At 36.7% G+C, this 21219-nt stretch overlaps 2 protein-coding genes across 2 annotated transcripts; both read left to right on the top strand.

Moving 5' to 3' along the window:
- The first annotated feature begins 150 nt into the window (after window positions 1-150).
- On the top strand, window positions 151-17349 carry FK (Ergosterol biosynthesis ERG4/ERG24 family). Its single transcript, XM_089138984.1, has 13 exons — window positions 151-369; window positions 473-590; window positions 702-772; window positions 1929-1985; window positions 3932-4023; window positions 6220-6267; window positions 7845-7965; window positions 8064-8110; window positions 12326-12407; window positions 13586-13662; window positions 13752-13871; window positions 16415-16489; window positions 16612-17349. The coding sequence occupies exons 1-13, from the start codon at window positions 322-324 to the stop codon at window positions 16763-16765; spliced, it is 1110 nt and encodes a 369-aa protein (XP_088995110.1). The 5' UTR covers window positions 151-321; the 3' UTR covers window positions 16766-17349.
- A 2388-nt stretch (window positions 17350-19737) lies between these two features.
- On the top strand, window positions 19738-20609 carry LOC149003652 (small ribosomal subunit protein eS27y). Its single transcript, XM_089138542.1, has 4 exons — window positions 19738-19834; window positions 19922-20023; window positions 20137-20165; window positions 20265-20609. The coding sequence occupies exons 1-4, from the start codon at window positions 19832-19834 to the stop codon at window positions 20389-20391; spliced, it is 261 nt and encodes an 86-aa protein (XP_088994668.1). The 5' UTR covers window positions 19738-19831; the 3' UTR covers window positions 20392-20609.
- Window positions 20610-21219: the final 610 nt, after the last annotated feature.

The following is a 21219-nucleotide window of genomic DNA, read 5'->3' as shown; positions in this document are numbered from 1 at the left end:
TCATGGAATTGTTCAAAACACCCTGGCAGGAAGGCACAGTCGATTCCGTTAATGACCGTATGCAAAAGGGTAAAAATGGATTTTACTTTTTACTAAATAAAGGTTAAAGGATTAAAGAGGTGATGGTGTCAATGACCCAGGTCACAAAGGTGGTTGGTTACTTGGTTGGACCATACCGATCCTGAAGTACCAAAATCGCTGTTGGCTCAGATAATGCTTCAGAGATTCTGAGGAATGCACAGAGCTCTGTGACTGTGAGTGAGGAGCGCGAGGTTCTATTGGAGTAAACACAGAAGCAGAAGAAAGATAGAGACTTTGAAGATGGATTTAGGTTACATTGTGAACGCCATGATCCCTACATGGAGATCTGTAAGCAAAATCTAGAAGTTCTTGTTTTGATTTGAAAAGCAACTCTAATTGAGATAGTTCGATTACTGATATTTATACTTGTTAAAAATGAATGATTTTTCAGGTTTTTATACTTCATTCTTACTTCATTTACTTGGCTATCGCTGGATCTCTTCTACCTGGGAAGAACGTTCCTGGCGTTACTTTATCAGATGGCACTCGACTTCATTACCGCTGCAACGGTATGTTTCTCTCTGTGTTTGTTCTTTTATTGCTTCTTATGGTTGGCAATCAGATTCGAATAAAAATCACTACTTTTGAGCTTCCAATGCCATGTTTTCGACATTTTGCAGGCCTTGTGTCACTTCTTTTACTGGTTTTCCTATTGGGCATCGGCGTTACCTTGAAGCTGATATCGCCAACGGTTATTTTCTCTCTCTCTCTCTCTCTCTCTCTCTTTCTTTTCTTACTCTCTTCGTGTTTGTTGTACCATCTCATTCAATCTGTAATTGCTGGTGTTTCAATGTGCAATTGTTATTTGAGAAAGAGAGCTGGAAATTCATCAGGATTGAGTACAGCGATCATGTTGTACAATTTCGTCTATGAAATATGACTGTTAATATCAACATCTGGGTGATTGCATCATTACTTTTCAGGTGGCTAATCAAGTTTTTTTCTCTGACCCAAGGGAAAAAAAAAAAGGATCAAGTTTTTTCTCATTCTCACTGCCAAACACCGTTTACTAGCTTCATTTCCTACGTTTGAGTCACCCTTTTTCTTTTCTTATCTCTGAGACGCACTGGACTGATCAGTGATCCAACTCCCGCACCCTTTTTTTTTTTTCAAAATTTTGCCTGGTTGGAATTTGAGACATGATTTGGGGTTGATCACTTGCTTTCCTATGTAAGGTTCATTACATGTCTATATGTTTCCTTCCAGACAGTTGTGCGATTATGCTTCCATAGCCTAAGAATCAAACAAATCCCAAAGTAAGGTGTTTTTTCCCCCCCTCTCTCTCTCACCTTTGGTAAGGAACTAGGCATGATCTACTGTGGAAATATTCCAATGTGTCAAGTATAAGTGATCAATCAAATTTTCTTAGCCTAGTCCCTTTTCTAGATTTTGAGGAGGTCGTAGAACTGAAACTTTGGTGTCCATTGTGTACAAAATACTCATGTCTGAGACCATGCTCACATGCCATAGTTGGAAACCACATGCATAGACATCTCATGCTATGTTGCTATGCTAAAGATACTTCGGGTTTCTTTCTGTCATTTTAATTGCTGGGAAATTTGTATATTAACAATAGTCAGGAAATTGGTCATCTACCAACCATTAAACTGCTCATTGTTTGTCCCAAGTTTTCAATCAATTGTGAGGTTGTTTGCATATCACTCTCGTTTAACAATTACTGAAATTGATCATCATCTATCAGTTAGTCACAAAATCACAGTCAGAATGTAATTCATAATGGTGTGCTATACTGACTGTTGTACTGGGGTCGGAGAGCTTTTAAATATAACACCATGGTGCATTATCTCATAATTTCTGTTTGCTGATTTTTTTTTGTATGATTGCAGGTGATAGCTGACAGAAGACTTGAGCTACTATTTACAACTTTCATATTCAGCTTCATCGTAAGTTCAACTTCATGTTTCATTGTCATGCTTTAAAAAATAGTAATGTGTTAGTATCGTTTGTCACAGTATATAACATAATTTTGAGATCTCGGCCAAGATTTGCTAATCTTTTTGTTTCTCCCTTTGATCTCGTCTCGAGTCCTCACGAAAGTGAGATCTTGTGAGACCTCGAACCATGCCTTTCAAGGCTTTTGGTAATGGTATGCTTTATTCATCCAAACATTTTTTGAAAGGTGTGGGCTTTCCTATATCTGAAAGCATGTTTCAATTTGAAATCCAATTTAAGATGGAGATGATGCAGATTCATCACTCAAATAGGCCTAGCTTGTTAGGTATAGTTCTAGGGTTGGGTTATACGCATGTTTACCCTTTGACATGATGTGTTTCCTATGTAATAGGTCACTTTTATGGCCTATAATATGGGTAATTAGGTTTAGTATGAAAAAAGCTTTGTTCCTTAGTTTCTTTTAAGTCGTTTTCATTTAGTTCAGTTGAACTGGTTTTATGTTGTATAATTGAAGTTGCAGATAAATTGTTAGTAGTGTGTGGAGGGTTTGGATTAGGACTTGACAAACCAGCACTGTTATGTGTCTATTTTAGTTTCCTAGTCAATTCATTGTTTTATGGATTTCTTTTTCTGTGTAGGAAACTATTTTGAGTCTTTCATATAAATTTTTAAGGGGGTACATTATTGAAAACAAATTTGATTAATGAAATTGCTTTGCAAGCTGCTGCTGCTGCCCGTTTCCTCCATTGAGAGAGTTTCAGTTTAGTGCGTGATCTAAACTTAGGTGGAATTGGTTGGACCAGTTGGTCCTTCACAGTGTGAATCCTAGGAGATTCTCAATCAAGCTTCCTCTTCATTAGTTTGAAGAACACTAATCCTTTTTTGACATATCAATTTTCCCAAAACCTTAACTCATCACATACCATTACAAATACAAATAGCTAACAGTTTCTCGCCAAACTGTATCCACTGCACCCTTACCCAAATCCCGTACTTCCTTGTCACTTGACAGGCCCACTCATTCATCAAATCTAAATTCCCAGAACCCTAACTTTTAAGACAGCTACTTCCCAGCATCAAAATTCTTCCAAATTTGGATCAAATAACCTTAACAGTTCCTTTCAAACCCCAATCAATACTGCTGCTGTAATTCCAACTAGAAAACCTAAATCCCCAATTCCCTGTTTTAGAACCTTTATTGCCCCAACTCAAGTTGGTTCATTTTAGGTCCAGTTCCATTGACATCAGAAAATGGTACCTTTAGTGCTGAGAAGTATAAGAAAGCACCATCTTGTAGATGCCATTATTGCAGGATAAACTTATGTTGACTTATTTGACAAGAACCCCTCAAATGAGTAAAGGTTTCCGGTTCCATGGTCATCATTGAGTGCATTCAGGCTGGAAATTTAGGCTCTCATTGGGAAGTAAAATGGTAGTATGGATATTGTTTGATGCCTTTTCCTTTCTAACAAGTTTTGTTCTGCTTTGCGGTAAGCAGGAGTAGGCAGCCCATATGAGTGGGTGTTGCTTTTGGTCAATCCTGTAATCTGTGACATGTCATTTTACTGATTCAAAAATTTTCTGCCCACCTTTTTTTGAGATACAACTTTATTGGACATTTATTGGATTTAGTATGTTTCATTGGGTTTGGTGGACTGAACACTTCTTATGTATTCCTTTTTGTGCTACTCTCTCTACCTCTAGTGGCTTGCATGTAACTTCATGTAAAGCTAATATGAAATCTCTAATTTATTTTTCAGGAGAAAGAAATTATTTTATTTATAAACAAAAAAATCAGTGTTGCACTGGTATTTACTTAATGTATGCTTTAGTTCCAATGTTTAAATTGATTGTAGCCATGGCTCATGCAAGTCCACTTGACCTTAAGATAGTTGATAGCTTTGAATGTCAATAATTTGTCTTTTGTCCATGACAGGTGACATTGGTTCTTTATGCTGCTGGTTGCAAATCTCGTGATCAGAGTTCCTCTTTAAAACCACATGTCACAACGAACTTTATTCATGACTGGTACTTCTTTACTAGCCCCGTATTTATCTCAATCAGCATCTTATGGTTTTTACTTTCATTTCATGTGTCATACTTCTTTATATGAAAACTTGGATTGACACAAGTAAATTTGTCATTTCATGTGTAACCGTAATATGATCTTCACAAGTAAATTCATCAAAATACCTCATTCATACATGTGATGTGTGACGATTTATGCTCTGTAGCTGCAATATTTAGACATGGATAATGCCACTATACCACTAACCAGGTTTGTAAGTACCAGCTGATACGTTTTGTATTGGTGGGTGTTTATTTGATACTTAATATTAAACTGGCTTTGAATGTGTGTTTGACCACTTATGGTCTGTAGTTGAAAATTTTAGACATGGATAGTGCCACTCTATCACTAGCCCAGGTTGTAAGTACCAGCTGATCCATATTGGTATTGGTGGGTATTGATTTGATACTTAATATCAAACAGGCTTTGTATTGACCAATATGGGTTGATATAGTCTGATACGGGGCTGTATTATCTGATACAAGTAGGACACATCTCTAACTTGCCATTAGTCTTTTTTCTTTTCCTGATCCGTCAAAACAATATTAGTACCAAAGATGGAGATACCTTTCGTTTTAAAATGGAAGGAAGAAAGAGGAAAAGGGATAGTGACAGGATAGTGAGACATGAAGGGTAATTGGAATTTTCATGAAGGGTAGGGAATTCAGGAAAAAAGTTGTGCTGGTTGGTTTTGTTCATGACACCAGTTTGTCAGCTTAATTGGTCTAGCCTGAGACTGACCAATTAAGTCATATTGGTAAAACTGAAACCAGACTATTTTAATAATTGTTTCGGTTTTGTGCTTGTCAGTCAGGTTCAATTGAGTCTGCTATAGGCCAGAAAAGGTAATTTGGAAAAATGACATTCTTTTTTATTCCTGTAAATTAGGGAAAGACATTTTATTTGCAGGAGATAACTTGCTAGTATGGTGAACAATGTGATTAAAAAAAAAAAAAAAAAATCCAGACAACCAAACACGTTAGGGGCCCTTTGGTCATGCTTCTTCTGTTTTGAAACACATATTTTCCACCCAAAATGATGTTTCTGTTTCTGTGCTAAAAAGTCATTTTCGAGCTGTAATATTTTGTTTGGCAAACCTGTTCCAAATCTCTTATTATAGGTAGAAGACGATGGAGAGTTGCAGGTTTTTTACTGTTCTCTCTTCTTTGTTTGAGTCTCTAATAAAATTTCTTGGGAATGGTTCTTTTAGTTGGAGTCAGATTTAAAAGAAAAATTGTTCTTTAAATTGATGAAACAAGGTTTTTGGTGTTTGCAAAATCTTGTTTCCGGCACAAGAAAGAAGCTCGTCTATTCCATTGGCACATAAAAGCAGACTGGTATATACCCAAACAGGAAGTTCCATTTTTTTTGTTCCAGTAGCATAGAAAATTCCCAAAACAAGTTACAGAAGCTTTACTAAAAGGGCACTAGGAGTCAGAAGGATGATGCAAATAAGAAATGACAGAGTGAGGGTGGTGGCCATTCAAAACTGACAAGGCATGTGCCTAACTAGTGCAAAAGTATGACACAAACACCCCCCTTCTAATTTCACCTATGCCATTCTGCTATGAGATATGAAAACCAGGAGTTTGTTGAGCAGTCCTATTTGTAAAAGGGACCCTACTCATCATCAGGCAGCAAAATTAAGGGAAATGAAAATTGATACAATTCTTTTTGTGCTATGAGTTGAAGACTTGATGAAATATTAGAACCTTCTTTTATTGATAAAGTTCATTCTCCTTGGCATGAGGACAAAGTGTGAATATGCCGAAAGATTTTGTACTCCGATTGGCATTCCACAGGCCATATGTCATTTTTGATGTACTAATAAGGACTCAAATTATGGGTGAGAACATGAGAAAATAATGTATGCACAATAATGGCCTTTGAATTCTTTAGCTAATGGATTGTTAATGCCCCTTTTTTCTCCTTGGTGGGTGGTCGCTGGGGACGGTTGGATCATTTACTTCTTTCTATAAACAATGTTTACTGATAGGTGGTGGGTGGGGATGCTTGAACCTTTTACGTTTTCCTAAACAATGTTTACTAAGTCCAATTGATTCTTAGGTAAAGAGGATTTTATTTCTGTAATCCTTAGTGTTCGTTCTGTTTTCCCATAGAATGTTGATTAATTATTGTTCTATTTCATCTCATAGGTGGCTTGGGATACAGCTGAATCCTCAGTTTATGGGAGTGGATCTCAAGTACGTGAAAACTTCATGCTTTGTCATTCAGTTTATCAGTAATCCATGACTTCATCTGTTTTTTATGTTGTTTGACTTAATTCTAGTTACCTCAAAAACACCATTTTTATATAGATTAGAAAGTGTGGAAAATAGATGATTTCTTGTAGGGAACTTCAGAGTTCTTTATAACATGAAGACCTGCATGGCACTGATAGAATCAAAGGTCTATATGAGGTGAAAGGATAAATATGTGAGAGGAAATCTCTTTATCTTTCAGTGTTTCTTTTGGTCTTCCGTTTTTCTCATTTCCTAATTCAAGATCAGATGTAAGTAGGGTTAATTTTAGAGTGATGTCTTCAGTTTCAACTATAAACTTTGGAGCTGTCCTTATTTTATTCTTGAATTCTGAAGTTGATTTTGGTTTCTGTACGTATACTTTTCAGAAATTTCTGGATGCCACTCTTTTCGCTTTTTTCTTTTTTTTTGTGGGAGGGGGGGGGGGGGCGGGCACTTCAAAATGTATACCTTATTCTAGTATCATTTAAAATTTTATACAACTAATTTGCTAACAAGCTCAAGACTTGTAAATCAATTTTGTTTGCAGAGATAACTGAAATATTTCTGGGTGTTGTTCTTGTGAGATTTATATTAGTGTCATAGTTTTCTGAAAATTAATTATAAAAATTTTGCTATTATGTTGAGGAAACTGTTCTTACTTGAATGTGTCATGGCACAAATTACCTAGATGTGACTAGATTCTTTTCTTTCCGATTTTTCCAGAACTCTTATATTTTTATTTTTTTCCTTCTTATTTTCTGTTTCTATCATTGAAATCTTATATCCAATTTCCCGTTAGCATTTGTTGTACTCAATACTATTACAATCACTTATGCAACAGTAAAATTATGATCCATAATTGTGGAGCTAGGTTTATAGCATTTTGTCAAATAAGAAAAGTAAAATTTTGAGCTCATGATGCTTTGGTTTAGTAGCTATACAATTGGTTCATTTTTGGTTGGCCTCAATATATTCTGAACCAGTGTAACCTGCCCCCATCCCTGTATGAATGCTATCTAGACAGTAATCATTTTATCTCAGGTAGTTCTTTTTCCTGTAGCAGGCTTTGTTAAATCCTAAATGTGAGTCTTTTACCATCCTATCATAATAACAAGGATCTCACCTTTTAAACCTTCATTGCGTCACTATCTTTAGTCGTGGTTCTTTTTAACAGTTTAACTAGAACATCCCAGGTTAAGAAATGGTTGACAGGGCAACATACTTGCTGAAATGAAATTTGCATCACTGCTCTTTTCTGCCTTTTTAGTCATGGGTGTCTAGGCAGTGCATTTCTGGTGCTTTGTTTTCTGGTGTTGCCTTAATTTTCTGCTAGATGCTGTGACAACTATGCTTTTAGTGATTTAATAGCATATTAGGATTACCATGAACCTCCGTTAATTGAATTACTTTTAACACCATACAAAACATAGTTGCCAAACTGAATATTCAATTCAAAGCAATTGAATGGGACATCTTATTAAGTTAATACTAAATGCCTATTCTTACAATGCCATCTTTGACTGTTCCACCATGTGTAGATTTTTCTTTGTTAGAGCTGGAATGATGGGCTGGCTACTCATCAATCTTTCAGATCTAGCCAAAAGCATTGAAGATGGCAGCTTAAGCCAGTCAATGATCCTTTACCAACTATTTTGTGCGGTAATATGACCACAGTCCGTGCTGAAATATTTAATTTTATCTGAACATTTATCAGTTGCTCAGATTTTCCATTTTTATTTTTTATTTTTTATTTGCAGTGGTATGTTTTGGACTACTTTTTCCATGAGGAGTTCATGACCTCCACGTAAGTTCTTCTTGTTTCTCTCCAGCAATGTAGTTTTGATCTTTAATGTGCACAGTATACAAGTGTTTTCATGAGGTTGTTTATAACATTAATGCCCCTCTTCCCAATGACTTCTTTTCCCTATATGCTCTCTTTTTTTAATAAAATCATCCCTCCTTTATCTTCTATTTAGAAACTAAGACAGTAATTCTACAAACTTTGTCAGCTCTTCAAAGTCAGTTGTGATATAGGTATGAGGGTTGAACTGTAAATAGATGTAATCTTCTTATAGACATTATGGAATATTTTTGTTTCCCTTGCAAGTAAAAATGACTTTCTGATTACACTATTGTCACAATTTCTCCCAAATTATCATGGTGTTCAAGCAGATGTGGCTCAAGGAACCTACTCCCAGGTTGGAAATGATGCGTAGATGTATGAATCATGTGAAGAACTTCATGAAGCCAAGCAGAAGGAACCAAACCTGCCATAGTAGTATTCTGAGTTGTGCAATCTGGGGCAAGAATTGGATTTCTACAGTACTTTTTAAGCCTCTACCCTTACCAATATTGTCGTTAAGATTGTCCAAATGGGTCAATTGAGCCTTGGAATACTTTATGTTGGCCCCATAGATTGCTTTTATAGACCCTATGCTTCTTATTTTTGGGTTTATTGATGCAATGGCATAATTTGAAGCTTATTTATAAGGTGGGGTAGTGTGATTACATGGGATTAGTAATTAAATTCAGCATGAGTTAGATTAAGATTATAGTTTTCATCACCTGAAAAAAAAAAAAAAAAAAAAAAAAAACACAAACAAACTTAATAGCTAGATAGAATTTTGTTTACGTTACTGAGTCTTTTAGAGTGATTAGGAGTCCTTCTATGAGTCAATTAGGAATTTTAAGTTCATCCCCCATCAATTAGAGATGGGTTGGATAAAGAATAGGATTTTCCCCCCTTAGAGATTTGGGGCTTTTGAGCAATGCATATGGGTTTGATATCCCGAGTCTGATTTCTTCTTTTCTATTTCTTCCTCCCAAGAACATCTTCAACCATTAAAGCTGCTGTTCAATAAGATCTTTGACAACAGTTAGTTGAATTATTCACATTCCCAAGTCTTCTTCCCCTTCTAATCCTCTAATTTCCCAAAGCGTAACCCCTAGTTTTTGTCTTCTACAAACCCTAGCCACTAAAAATCGTCTACAGCCTTATTTCACCATCAGAAAGAGTTCAAATTCGTTCCACAGCCTCTCTGATGCAACTATTCCTTTTTTGGTTCTGAAAGGTCATATACAAGGTGATTTTCACAAGAGTCTAGCCCAGTCACTCCTAGCCATTAAAACCAGTTTTGATCAAAGCTCCTGCTATCACTAAGGAAGAATTTCCAAATTTCATACACATCCACTCAGTCGATTGCTTGCAATTGTCCTTCACAGTTCCATCCTGTTCTACTAGGAATCCCTTGTAACTCCAAATGTGCAAACCTGATTTAATTACAATTTCCAGCATATATTCTACCCTAGCCATCAAACCCTAACTTTTACTTGCCCCTAGCCCACAAGTGAACCCCACATCCAATGCTGACTCACTTAAGCTTACCAGTCCATTCTAGATCTGGTAACGGCTCCTAGTTGGTCTCCTACCAATCTAGGACATCACAATGTGATATGTTTTCATAGACATGAAGTCATGAAGTCAATTAAGGCATATGATTTTCTTTTTCTGGGCTTATTCTGTAGTATGATTGGTAATGTGCCCCAAGTGCTAGCCATGTTCCATTCCCTACTTATGGATCAACCCTACTCTATGGTCCTGTTAGAGGATAGCTGTTGCAATACTGTTTTACACTCTCCTCTCAGGAAATAATCAGCTCTTACTTGAGGCCTTCCCAAACAGCTGAAAAAGGAGAGGGGATTCCTATTGCCCAATGATCGTCTGGTTTCTGATCAGGACCTCATCAGGCGTGATTTCTATGGGAAGGAACGGCACACCAAGGAATTCTGGTGGAAGCTTTATGGCTGCTGCATAGCCTCTTCTATTGAACTTTGTGGTTGCAGCCATGACAAACCATCGGCCGACCAGACTTAGACCACTTCAAGTGACTGGAGCTGTTGGTGGTCCTTCTACCTTTTAGCATGAACTTACTGTAATGCGCGTGCTGTTGGTGACCGAATTGGATCCGTCAGCTTTTGTCAAGTTCTCATCCATGTTAGTACCCTCAAATTCTTCCCCTCCAGGTATGTTTTCGGCTGGTTATTGCATATTGGGTGAAACCCATCCATGGATCATCAATTCAGTCTCTCTGGCTATATAACTGTTGTGGATCATCAAAATGATCATCTATCTTTGGAGTAATTAAATGTGGAATCTTTATGCATTAATTCACCACATAAAGTGATTTCATCATGACCCAATTATTTTTCAAATTTAATAGTTAAAAATTATTCCAATATTGATTTTGGAGCACACTTGTTGACCAATAATAAAGAGATTGGAATTTTGGACTACTTAGGGGGCATTTGGTTTCGCGTTTCCCTGGAATTAGATTCCAGGGAATCATGAAATTAGAAAAAAAATCATGTTTGGTTCAAAGTTGAGTCGAATCTAGGTTCAGCTGGAATCCACGTTTTACACTAAAAATTGGAATCACTTGGAAACCACCTCTAGAGGTGGTTTCCAAATAGACTCACCCTTTGGAACCCACATATAAATACGGGTGTTGAATCACATTTTATTGTGAAATCCAGAAAAGGTTCTCGTTCTCGCAAAGTCTCTTCCATCACCCAGCTGCTAGGGTCCTCGCGAGTCTCTTCCGTCGCCGAGTCGCTGAGCTCCATTGTTGGGCTTCTTGAGCTCCAACGCAAGTTCAGTTGCAGGTTGCCTCTTCTTGAGCTCCATCGCATACGTTGATCTATGATTTGGCTTCCATTCTTCATTGATCTTCTTCCGTCAGGTCAGTGAAATCTTTCGGTTTTTTCTTCTATTCAGAGTATTCTTATTATGTTTTCATGGTAGATAACGACTCCTTGTCTTCTCGAACTCGGTTTCGCTCTCCTTTCCCCCTCTTCTTCTCTACTTCCTTTTCTTCTCCACTATTTTGTTCCTCTTCTGAATCTATTGTAATTAACTGCTAATAGTAATTGTTAGATTCTCGGGGAAATGAAGTCCCACGGTTCAGAAGTTATCAACAACTTGCAATATTTTTGTGTTTCATGTTTTCTGGTTTTTATCAGGGTAACCAAATGTTGATTCTGATAGATTCACTTGCCAGAATCAGGGTAACCAAACACGATTTTTTTTGGCCAATTGCCATTGGAAATTGAAGTTAAATGATGTGTGGACCATGTAGACGACTCATCATGCTTTTCCACGCGTGGTCAAAACTCTAAAAGAACTGTTGTTCACTGCAGTGAACAATGATCAGTTTCCTCAAAAAAAATATCGACTTTTCATCCTCGTCAGAGAACTATATGGGGATTTATTGAATTATCAATTGCCTGCATGGTTAGAAAGCCAACTGACAAGACCGTGGTTGCTAAGGCAATGCGGGAACAAGAGCATGCCTTGATGTCAAAGCGGCGTGGTGCTTTATGTTTCAACTCTCCCATGTGGCCATATGCCTCGATGATAAAGGAAATATACCTGTATTTTGGAGTGTGTTTATGAATATGGAAAGTTACCTTGAATATGGTAAATATACCATGTAATATTGTCTTATCCTTGGGCAGCTTGGATGTTTAAGTGCCATGATAACTATGGATACGTTCTGAATTTATTCGGAAACTCATTTCAAAGTTTATAATTGCAATAATTAGTGACATGGTCTTGTTATAAAACTTTCAACTATTAAAGGCATCTTGGTGGAGATGTATCATAATTTCTGATGGAGAAACAGGCACTGTGTGCATATGCTTACTGGTTTTCTATCTTTGAAGGCCTTTTAAATTCTTATTATTTTTTGCTAGCATTTTTAATTCTTATTACAGGACAATTATTGTTAATGCACTATCATGTTATGTTTGTTGATGATTTCTCCCACATTCTGTGGATCTACTTGCCATTTTCTTGTGCTGGCTTTTGCTTATTGTTAATCATGTCTATGATATGCAATTAATGTAACCAATATATGTTCTTGGAGTGTATGGTTTCACTTCCAACATTTGTGTCCTTATTCTCTTATCCGTATTTGGTTATTCACCAGGCTGACATATTTGTATTGTTTATGTTTTATAGATGGGACATAATTGCGGAGAGGTTGGGCTTCATGTTGGTGTTTGGAGATCTAGTGTGGATTCCTTTCACTTTTAGTATCCAGGCATGTAAACAATAGCCATAAACTGGAATTTAGATTGCCCATATTCATTTCTTAACACTTGTAGTTCAGGCACTCTGGAATATAGATTTATAGTTTGAATTCTTGGTATCTCATCTTATGGTGGCTGGTTGAGTTGGGATATTATGTTTTGTATTATGGTGGGGCTTCAGGGCATCATACTTCATACTGCAAAAAGCTTGTTATTCTAAAGAGAAAAAGTTAAAAAATAAAATCCCAGAATTGTTGCTGGTTGAATATCTTCAAGTTTAGTTTTTCATTAGAAGTTTGTTTAGTTCTCATAGCTTACCATCACTTGGAAGAGACAATTTCTCTCATGGATTTTGTTGTTAGGTCTTTGTTTTATCAGACTTGACTTTTTAGGGAAATGGTGACTTATGACTCCCTCTTGGAAGAAATGTCGGTGCTTATTTCTTTGTCTACTTCTTGTTAACCTATTATTCTTTTCGTCAGTTTTTGTTCTTAACTTATACCCAACATTTTCTTGCAGCTTTGCTTTGGAAAATTTATCCCTTATGCCCAAGGAAAACGTCAATTTTTTTTCCAGCATAGTTATGTTGATTTTGTTATTAACAACTGTTACTCAATTTCCTTCTACTAGTCCTATTGAGGAACTGTAATTTCATCTCAGGAGCAGCTTGAACTGTTACTCAATTCATGCCAATTATCTAAAACTTCCGACTTGAAACTCCTCTCGTACTTTCAGGTCTTTTGAAAGTTGCCTCTCTTTATTTCTTACGTACTCAAGAGACGTGTGGCCAACAACAAGCATATATGAAGTCCAACAAGAACCTCGTGCTGTGTTTTATCTGGGTTTTGTGACTTTTGTCATTGTTTGTCTGTTTCTGATATTTTTCTTTGGTCAAACCAAGCTTGGGATTCATAAAAAATAATTCTATATTGTTTTATGCTTGATGTCGGGTAACATCCACTCTTCCTTCCTCATCATGACTCAACCAATCCTTGCTCATTGACAGCTTTTTTATTTAGTTTACTGCATCTGCTTTAAATAAACATGTTATTCATCATGTTCTGTAATGCTTTATATTTTATAATGATATCGCATTTTCAAACTACAAACGTGGTACAATTCGTATAGTGGTGTGGATGCCATTTTTGAGACATTCACATGATTGTTTAGTTTTCTGTTCTTGGTGTAGGGTTGGTGGCTGTTGGAAAACAAAGTGGAGCTAACAAAAGCTGCTGGGTTTACAAATTTTTTCATTTTTTTTATTGGGTAAACTCCATTTTATCATCATAAAGTAATCTTCTCACTTTATAATATGACATCTGTTATGACATAGCACTTGGTCATTTGTTGCCTAGGTATCGGGTCTTTAGAGGAGCCAACAAGCAAAAGCACGTATTTAAGAAAGATCCAAAAGCCCCTATATGGGGTGCTCCGCCAAAAGTTATCGGGGGGAAACTCCTTGCTTCTGGCTATTGGTAAGGTTTATATTTGAGCTTAATCTTTTTGTAGTGAATAACTTCTTCATGTAAGTTGATTTCTCAAGTAATTCAAATTCATTAAATAGTTAGCATATGATATATGAGACTTAATTTAGAGCTGAGCAATGGCTTTAAATGCAAAATATTGTCACTATTATGGTCCTTCTCTACCATGATTAGCCCCCTATCTGAAGCCACTTCCTTTTGGATTAACTCTTTAGTTCTTCAACCGGTACTACTTGGTTCACCATACTGGATCCTTTCTACTGCCATTCCCTTTACGAGGCTTGCCTTTTTCCAATCCATGGCTGGCCCATCAGCTGATCCCCACCTCCTTTTGGCTCAGCTTAGCTCTTATTGTTTTAGTTCCTTCAACTTGCGTTGGTTTGCTCCTTCTCATTGATGTTGTTATTGGTCTTTCTTCAGAAACAGACCATATCAATCTCCTATTCTTTGATCTGAAAACCACATTTGGTTAGTGTATCCTATGTATAAGTTATTTTCTAATTGCTCAACATTTAGGGGTGGGCCTTGGCTCAATGGTTGGTCGATCATTGTAGCCTAAGGTCGAGGCATGGAAACAACCTTTCAGAAAAAAATGCTGGGATAAGGCTGTGTAGAAAAATTAACAACCCCCCCAGGGCATGCCCCAGGGGACTCTGCTTGTGCAGAAGCCTTCGGATCCATGTTCGCCCTTTTTATTGCTCAACATTCTATTGCTTCAATCATGTTGAGTTGTGTTGCTGCCTTTGTAAAAAACTCTACTCCAAGTGACCTCTATGCATTAATTATTTGAACCATCACGCTCCCGTTTTCCTTGTGTAATAGTTCGAGATAACAGAAATGGTAATTCACTGCAATATCCTTTCGCGAAACTTACACCTTTATAGTTAGCTTTCATGAGTAATAGTTAAATTTCTCATTGAACTAGTTGTGGTAATTCCAAATTTTTTTCTTTTAATGTGATTTGCTGGGTAATGTATTTATTATTTTATCTATTTATTGTTTCACCTTTTTTGCTTGATTCTGGTTTCATATTGGGCTCTTTGGTCCAAAAATGATGTCTGTCCTCAAATTTGGTACCTTCTGTGTTAGATTGTTAGGGCATTGATTATGTTTAGTGTTGAACCAATACTTGGGCCACAAGTTTCTTGTAAAGCAAGTTAGAGCAGTTTTGGGATGTCTGTGTTTGGTTACTTTTGATTGTAATTTTGACTGATATTTACTTTCATAAATAGTATAGGACTATATCTCTCTATTATAAATAAAAGATCACAAGAGGAGGAGAGGACACACACACACGATACCTTTCTCTCCATCTTCTCTCTCTCCCACCGTCATCTCTTTATTGAATTTTGTTCTTTACTGCTTCATTTAGGTTGTCAACTTTCTAATTTTTCTTGCATCATGAAAATGTATCAATCACCTTTTGCATGGACCCTGATGAATGTCTATGAAGAATAATGTCTTGTCGACCTTAGGGTGTTCCCCAGGTGAAACGTACATTATGATCTGGGTGCATTGGAAAATGAACATGGGTTAGCTTGGGCACCCCTTCTAAGAGACATATGCATCACTCTGGTGCCTATTTAAGGTGACATTTAAGCTTGGTTTTTTGAGAGTAAAGAAGCTTGCATAAAAGCATAGGATTAAGGAAAGTATTCTATAATTAGCAGATACATTGAAAAAGGAAGAATTAGTGTAGCTTGTATACAAGACATGAAGTGGGAGAGTAAAAAGGCCAGTGATCTAGATGACTAAAGTTTGGTATGATGGGGATACTAGTGATAAAGGGAGAGGGAATAATGGGAAAAATAGCAAATAAATGTTTCAATAATGATGTCATGGATTTCAAAAGAATGATGGGAACAAGCAGCCTTGCCCCAACTAAATGGAGTCGGCTACATGGATGCTTGCCTTCCAATCAGCTCAATTTGATGCCATGATAAATAGATACAAGGCCTAAGCTATGCATATCCTTTCTCATCGCTTACTGTAAAGTTATCTTAGGTCCACCCCTAATTTTCTTATTTCCTTCAATCTAGATTAAATCACTTTTTCGTACTAGGGCACTTAAAGGCATCCGTTAAATGGCCGTGCCGGCACAATTGACTTCCTTGTAGCTTATCATTTTCTAGTGCTACTCCTAGACCAGCTTTAATAAGAAAAAACGAAAATTAGGTGAAAGCCTGTTTAAGAATTAGGCAAAATGAAAAGATTATGATATGGAGAGATCTAGATGGGTATGTTGAAAAGGAAAGTAGAGGCTACGAAAGAATTCATAGGATTTGATTTTAGAAAGGACTAACAATTTTTTATTTTGTGATTGTATATGATTTGCCAGTATTTTTTGGACACATTTTTCAAGAAGAGAGAAGATCATTTAATAACCTGTATCAGATATCTCTTGAAACTGTTTTAGCCATCTAAATGAATCAGCATTCAGCTTGATGATAAAAGGGTGTGGCTTGCATGAGTTTCATATCTCTTATGACCTTCACTTAATTCTGGAATGGTTCATCTTCATCCCTTTATGGCAGGGGAATCGCAAGACATTGCAATTACTTAGGGGACCTGTTGGTAGCTCTATCCTTCAGTCTACCTTGTGGGATCAGGTAATTTCTTGCTTAAACCCCCCCCCCCCCCCTTTTTTTTTCCTGTGCTAGGTACAATTTCTTATTGCTCTATATTGCATAGTACTGAAACTGTAATTTTTAACATCACCCACCTTTTGCAGTTCCCCTATTCCATACTTCTACCCCATTTACCTTCTTATTCTGCTGATATGGAGAGAGAGAAGAGATGAAGTTCGGTGTGCAGAGAAGTATAAAGAAGTCTGGGCAGATTATTGCAGGCTTGTTCCATGGAGGATACTGCCTTATGTTTATTAGAGATGCTCGAAGATCGCATACTTATCAATCATGGTGTTTTCTTGCCTTATCAGTTGATTATAAACATCTTATAATTTTGTTGTAATTTAAGATCCTACTAGGTGCTTGGGCAAGATGCATGGATTCTCCACCCAAACCATTATGTTTGGCACCTTACATCTTGATCATGATATTTAGCAGGGTAGATGATCAAAGAAAGTAGAAATGCTGAATTAGTTGTATTTCTTGACTTCACTAATCCAATATGCAGTTTTGAGCCTATATTATGTATGGATTCCCTGTAGGTACATTTTTGCCCCTCCACCCCTAAAACCTTGAAAAGCAAAGAAGGAAAAATATTTGAATGGTGTAAAGATCACTTTCAGCATCTTCTTCAGAGAAAGAAAGTTGATTATTAGTCCATATTCAAAGACTGCATTTATATCAATTGATAGCTACATCTTGTGAGGGTGCTAATGCTCATCTTTCTATCTTCCCGGACTGAAGATATGTGGTGGCTAATCATTTACTAGCTTCTGTGTTATTAGGATAATTCAGATGCTTTCATGGTACTGAGCACTGGTCACCAGAGATTATTTGTTGCTGATTGCATTTGTTGAGATAAGTCTGAAAGCATCCGCAATATCCTCGGCTTCTTAACATTATGAAACCCTTGGATCCAGTTCTTCCAATAATCACATACGATTTATCTGCTGGAATTGCGAATCTAAGGGCCTGTTTGGTTACATGAGTCTAGAGATTTCAAATATTTAGAGATTTCAAATTTATAGATTTCAAATCTATGGAGTTATAATTTATAAAATTAGATGTTTGGTTGTGGAATGAAAACTGTAGATTCATCCTAAAAAACTATTTGATCGACGTGATTTTTGTGAATGTGCAAATGTATAGCTTTTTTGAAATCTCTGGATTTCTCCCCTTACCCATAAATCTATAGATTCATGTTTTTAGTGTAAAAAGGTGAATCTCTAGATTTCATGAATCTAGAGATTTTTACAACCAAATGGGTATAATTCTCAGACTCATGAATCCAGAGATTTAAAATTTCTAGATTCATGTAACCAAACAGGCCCTAAGATAATTAAACACCTAAACGTGCCTTATATCTACTAAGGCTCTTTCTGTCATTCTCTTATACTTGCTCAAATTTACATGTTTGATTCCCAAGAAAAATCCAAACTCTTACCATTCCTTTGCCCTTACTTTTTTTTATTCTCAAATTATCTTTTATTTATTTATTATTAATTCAACCTATTCATATTAATTGGGTCAAACTTACTAGTTGAACTACTAAAACAATCATGTAATTTTTCTAACTCTACCATCGCTTTCTTAAAAAAAAATAAAAATAAAATAAAAGCCCTCTCTTTTCGATCAAGGTTTAAAGTATCCCACGATACCATATGATACTCGATACGTATCCATATTTGACCCGATTGATACGATACATCTCGATATGACTCCCCATTGAATTACACTAAAATACATTATCCAAAGCGATACGATACTCGATATAGGATGATATGTCTCTTAAAATCACCTGACCGATGCGATACTTGATATCGATACTTTAAACCTTGCTTCCAATCTTCTCAATGATGATGGGAACATTACAAGTCTCAGTGTTTCTGTAGTCTCTAAAAAGATTGGAAGAGAGAGAGAGGCCTTTCCTCATTAGGAAGTGACGGTAGAGCTGGAGAATATGTAATATATTGTGGTTCAACTTATGAGTTTGAACCAGCTCAACTCAAGAGAAAAAATAAATTAGGTTACAAAAATTAAGTGTAACTTGAGAATTAAAAAATATTAGGGAAGATAGATAGGTGAGAGCAGTGAACAAGATGTCGGTGATATATTGCCGTATCGCATGCATGGTACATTAAGTTGGCGATATATCACCATGTTGATGGATGGCAACATGGAAATTTGACCAACATGAGATTTCCGTAAGTCGACAATATTGCCAACCTTTGAATTTTTGGCGAAATTTCACTTTGTTTTTTGCCATTTTATCTCTTTCTCTACCTAGGCACGTATGATCTCTACAGGCTCTAGGGGCACTACCCCCACACCCCAGCCAAGGCGGCTATCCTGATGCCATCCCACTCACCGGGGAGTGGGACCTCCATGTCCGTCAGCAAGAGAATGTGAAGCATGAGGTATACTCAACATGATGACTCTATGTACTTGCCTACATTGCTATACTTCCGTAGTGGTAATGTATCTTGTAATTGCATAATAAATTATAGGCTTTAGTTCTTCTCTTCACTAGTTGTGTATTAAAACTAGATCCAAGCCATGGGTTGCTTGAGATTTTCCAAATATCACAAGAGGATAAGTGTGATAGATTATGTGAAAAGTAGGGGTCAAGAACCGGTCCAAACCTACCCTGAGTCCCACCCGAGCTCGGCCTCACATTTTTAAATCGAAAGGGAGGGTTTGGGTCACAAAATAACTTGCCCTAGTAGAGTCAAGTAGGATTTAGGTTTAGCCCTCTACCAACCTAGGCTTGTCTTATCCAACTTTGTGTTAATTTAATTAAATTAAAATTATACATAAATTAGTTTTAAATAATCATTTAACCAAGTATTCAACATTATCTCAATGAATTAGCTCAAATTGTTTTTTGGTAGAATGAAATAGCTCAATTAGCAAACACTAATATTTCATGATTATGAGGTAAAGTGTTGAATTCTTAAAAAAAAAAAAAATCTATGCATTTTGTTTTGTTTTCAGTGTTAAAAATCAAGGTCGGACCAAGGTTAAACAGGGTTAACCAACTCCAGGTAGGGTTGGGTTGGGTTTGGACTGAGCCCACCCACCTCGGCCCATTTAACTCGGCCCATTTACACCTTCACCGCCTTAAATAGGCGGTCTTAGGGATACCCTCATGCGATCTTGATCTTCAATGATTCAGGGTGACACACTTTCTAATCCATCGGACGGTTTATATTATTCCATCATCTTCTATATATAATATCCCAACCGTTCTACAGAAACTCTCCACAGTCTGCCGAGGCTTAAGAATTTCTAGGGTTTTCATCTGCAAAAGGGTTTTCGGCGAAAATGGTGAGCGAAATTGCTCTATCTTATCTCGATTTGGCTTTTTGGATCTTGTTTGGTGTTGTTTTTTAATGTTGAATTCTGCAAATCCAGGTTCTTCCCAACGACATCGATTTGCTCAACCCTCCCGCTGAACTTGAGAAGAAGAGGCACAAGCTTAAGCGTTTAGTGCAGTCTCCAAATTCCTTCTTCATGGTAAGACAAATTTCGATTATTCTTTTTTTTTTTTTTTTTTTTTTTCTGTTTTTCATGGTAGATCGTTTTGCCGATGAAACATGGTTGCCTGATGGTTTTGTTTTTCCTTGAAGGATGTTAAATGCCAAGGATGCTTTAACATGTGAGTTCTTCGGTTTTTCTCTTATTAATCCTTTTTTATTTGATCTCGTTTATGATTTTCGTCGATTCTATGTTTACGTTGTTATATCCTGGATTGCAGAACTACTGTTTTTAGCCACTCCCAGACCGTTGTGGTTTGTGGAAACTGCCAGACTGTTTTGTGCCAGCCTACGGGCGGACGAGCTAGACTCACAGAAGGTTGCTCATTTAGGCGAAAGGGAGACTGAGTGGGCGATCTGCTTTTCCAATGTGTCACTGAAGATTTTGCCCTTCTTTCTTTTTAATTGGTAGTTTTCTGAAGAGTTTGTTATGAAAACATGAGTAGCTCCTCTGTTTTAGTTTACTATAAGATTTTGGTAGTAATATGAAAAAGTACTTCGTTTTATTTTGGTGGAGTGAAGTTTAATTTTACTAAATCAAATTTTGTAGTTGAACATGAACATAATTTCCTGATCGTACTTGCTGTTCAACATATTTATCCTATAAGTGTTTAAATTCTAAGCGTTTCCATGTTGAATAGATGCTGGTGTAATGGACTTGCTTGAATTTTAGTTCTCATTGGTTTGATTGAAGGCATCCGATCACTTTCCTTGTGTTAATCAGGAATCATAGATTATTGGTTTTTCTTTAAAGCTTGAATCTGAACGTTATAGTCTTTTTGGGAGATTTGGAATTCCAAAGAACATACCCTGTGAGGAAGTGAGTTCTGTCACTCTTCTTAAGGTTTCAATAACACTTGGTGAATGGTAAATTCTTTTCTGTCTGGGCAGCTCATTAGAAGTACTACTGATAACAGATGGGCATGTTGTGGTAGTATCAGTATTATTTGTATTAGATTCATTGTTTATTCTTTTAATATTTGCTCGGTTAGCTTATTAGTGAAGTCTTTGTTCTTTCTTAGAAATCCTTGAGTCAGATTCCTGTATCCCTATGGTTGTTTTTTTGCCTTGGTCTTATCTTATCTCTTCATTTGGTCTGGAATTGAAGACGAGGCAGGTAGTTTGGTTCTATGATCTTGTGGTTTGGGGATATGTATGTGTACGTATTAACGTTGG

This window comes from Hakea prostrata, chromosome 10 (genome assembly GCF_041222555.1).
Source record: "Hakea prostrata isolate BN-2017 chromosome 10, UWA_Hpros_2, whole genome shotgun sequence".
Taxonomy (NCBI): domain Eukaryota; kingdom Viridiplantae; phylum Streptophyta; class Magnoliopsida; order Proteales; family Proteaceae; genus Hakea; species Hakea prostrata.
The sequence above is the reverse complement of the archived record's forward strand: the minus strand, read 5'-3'. Positions and strand labels throughout refer to the sequence as shown.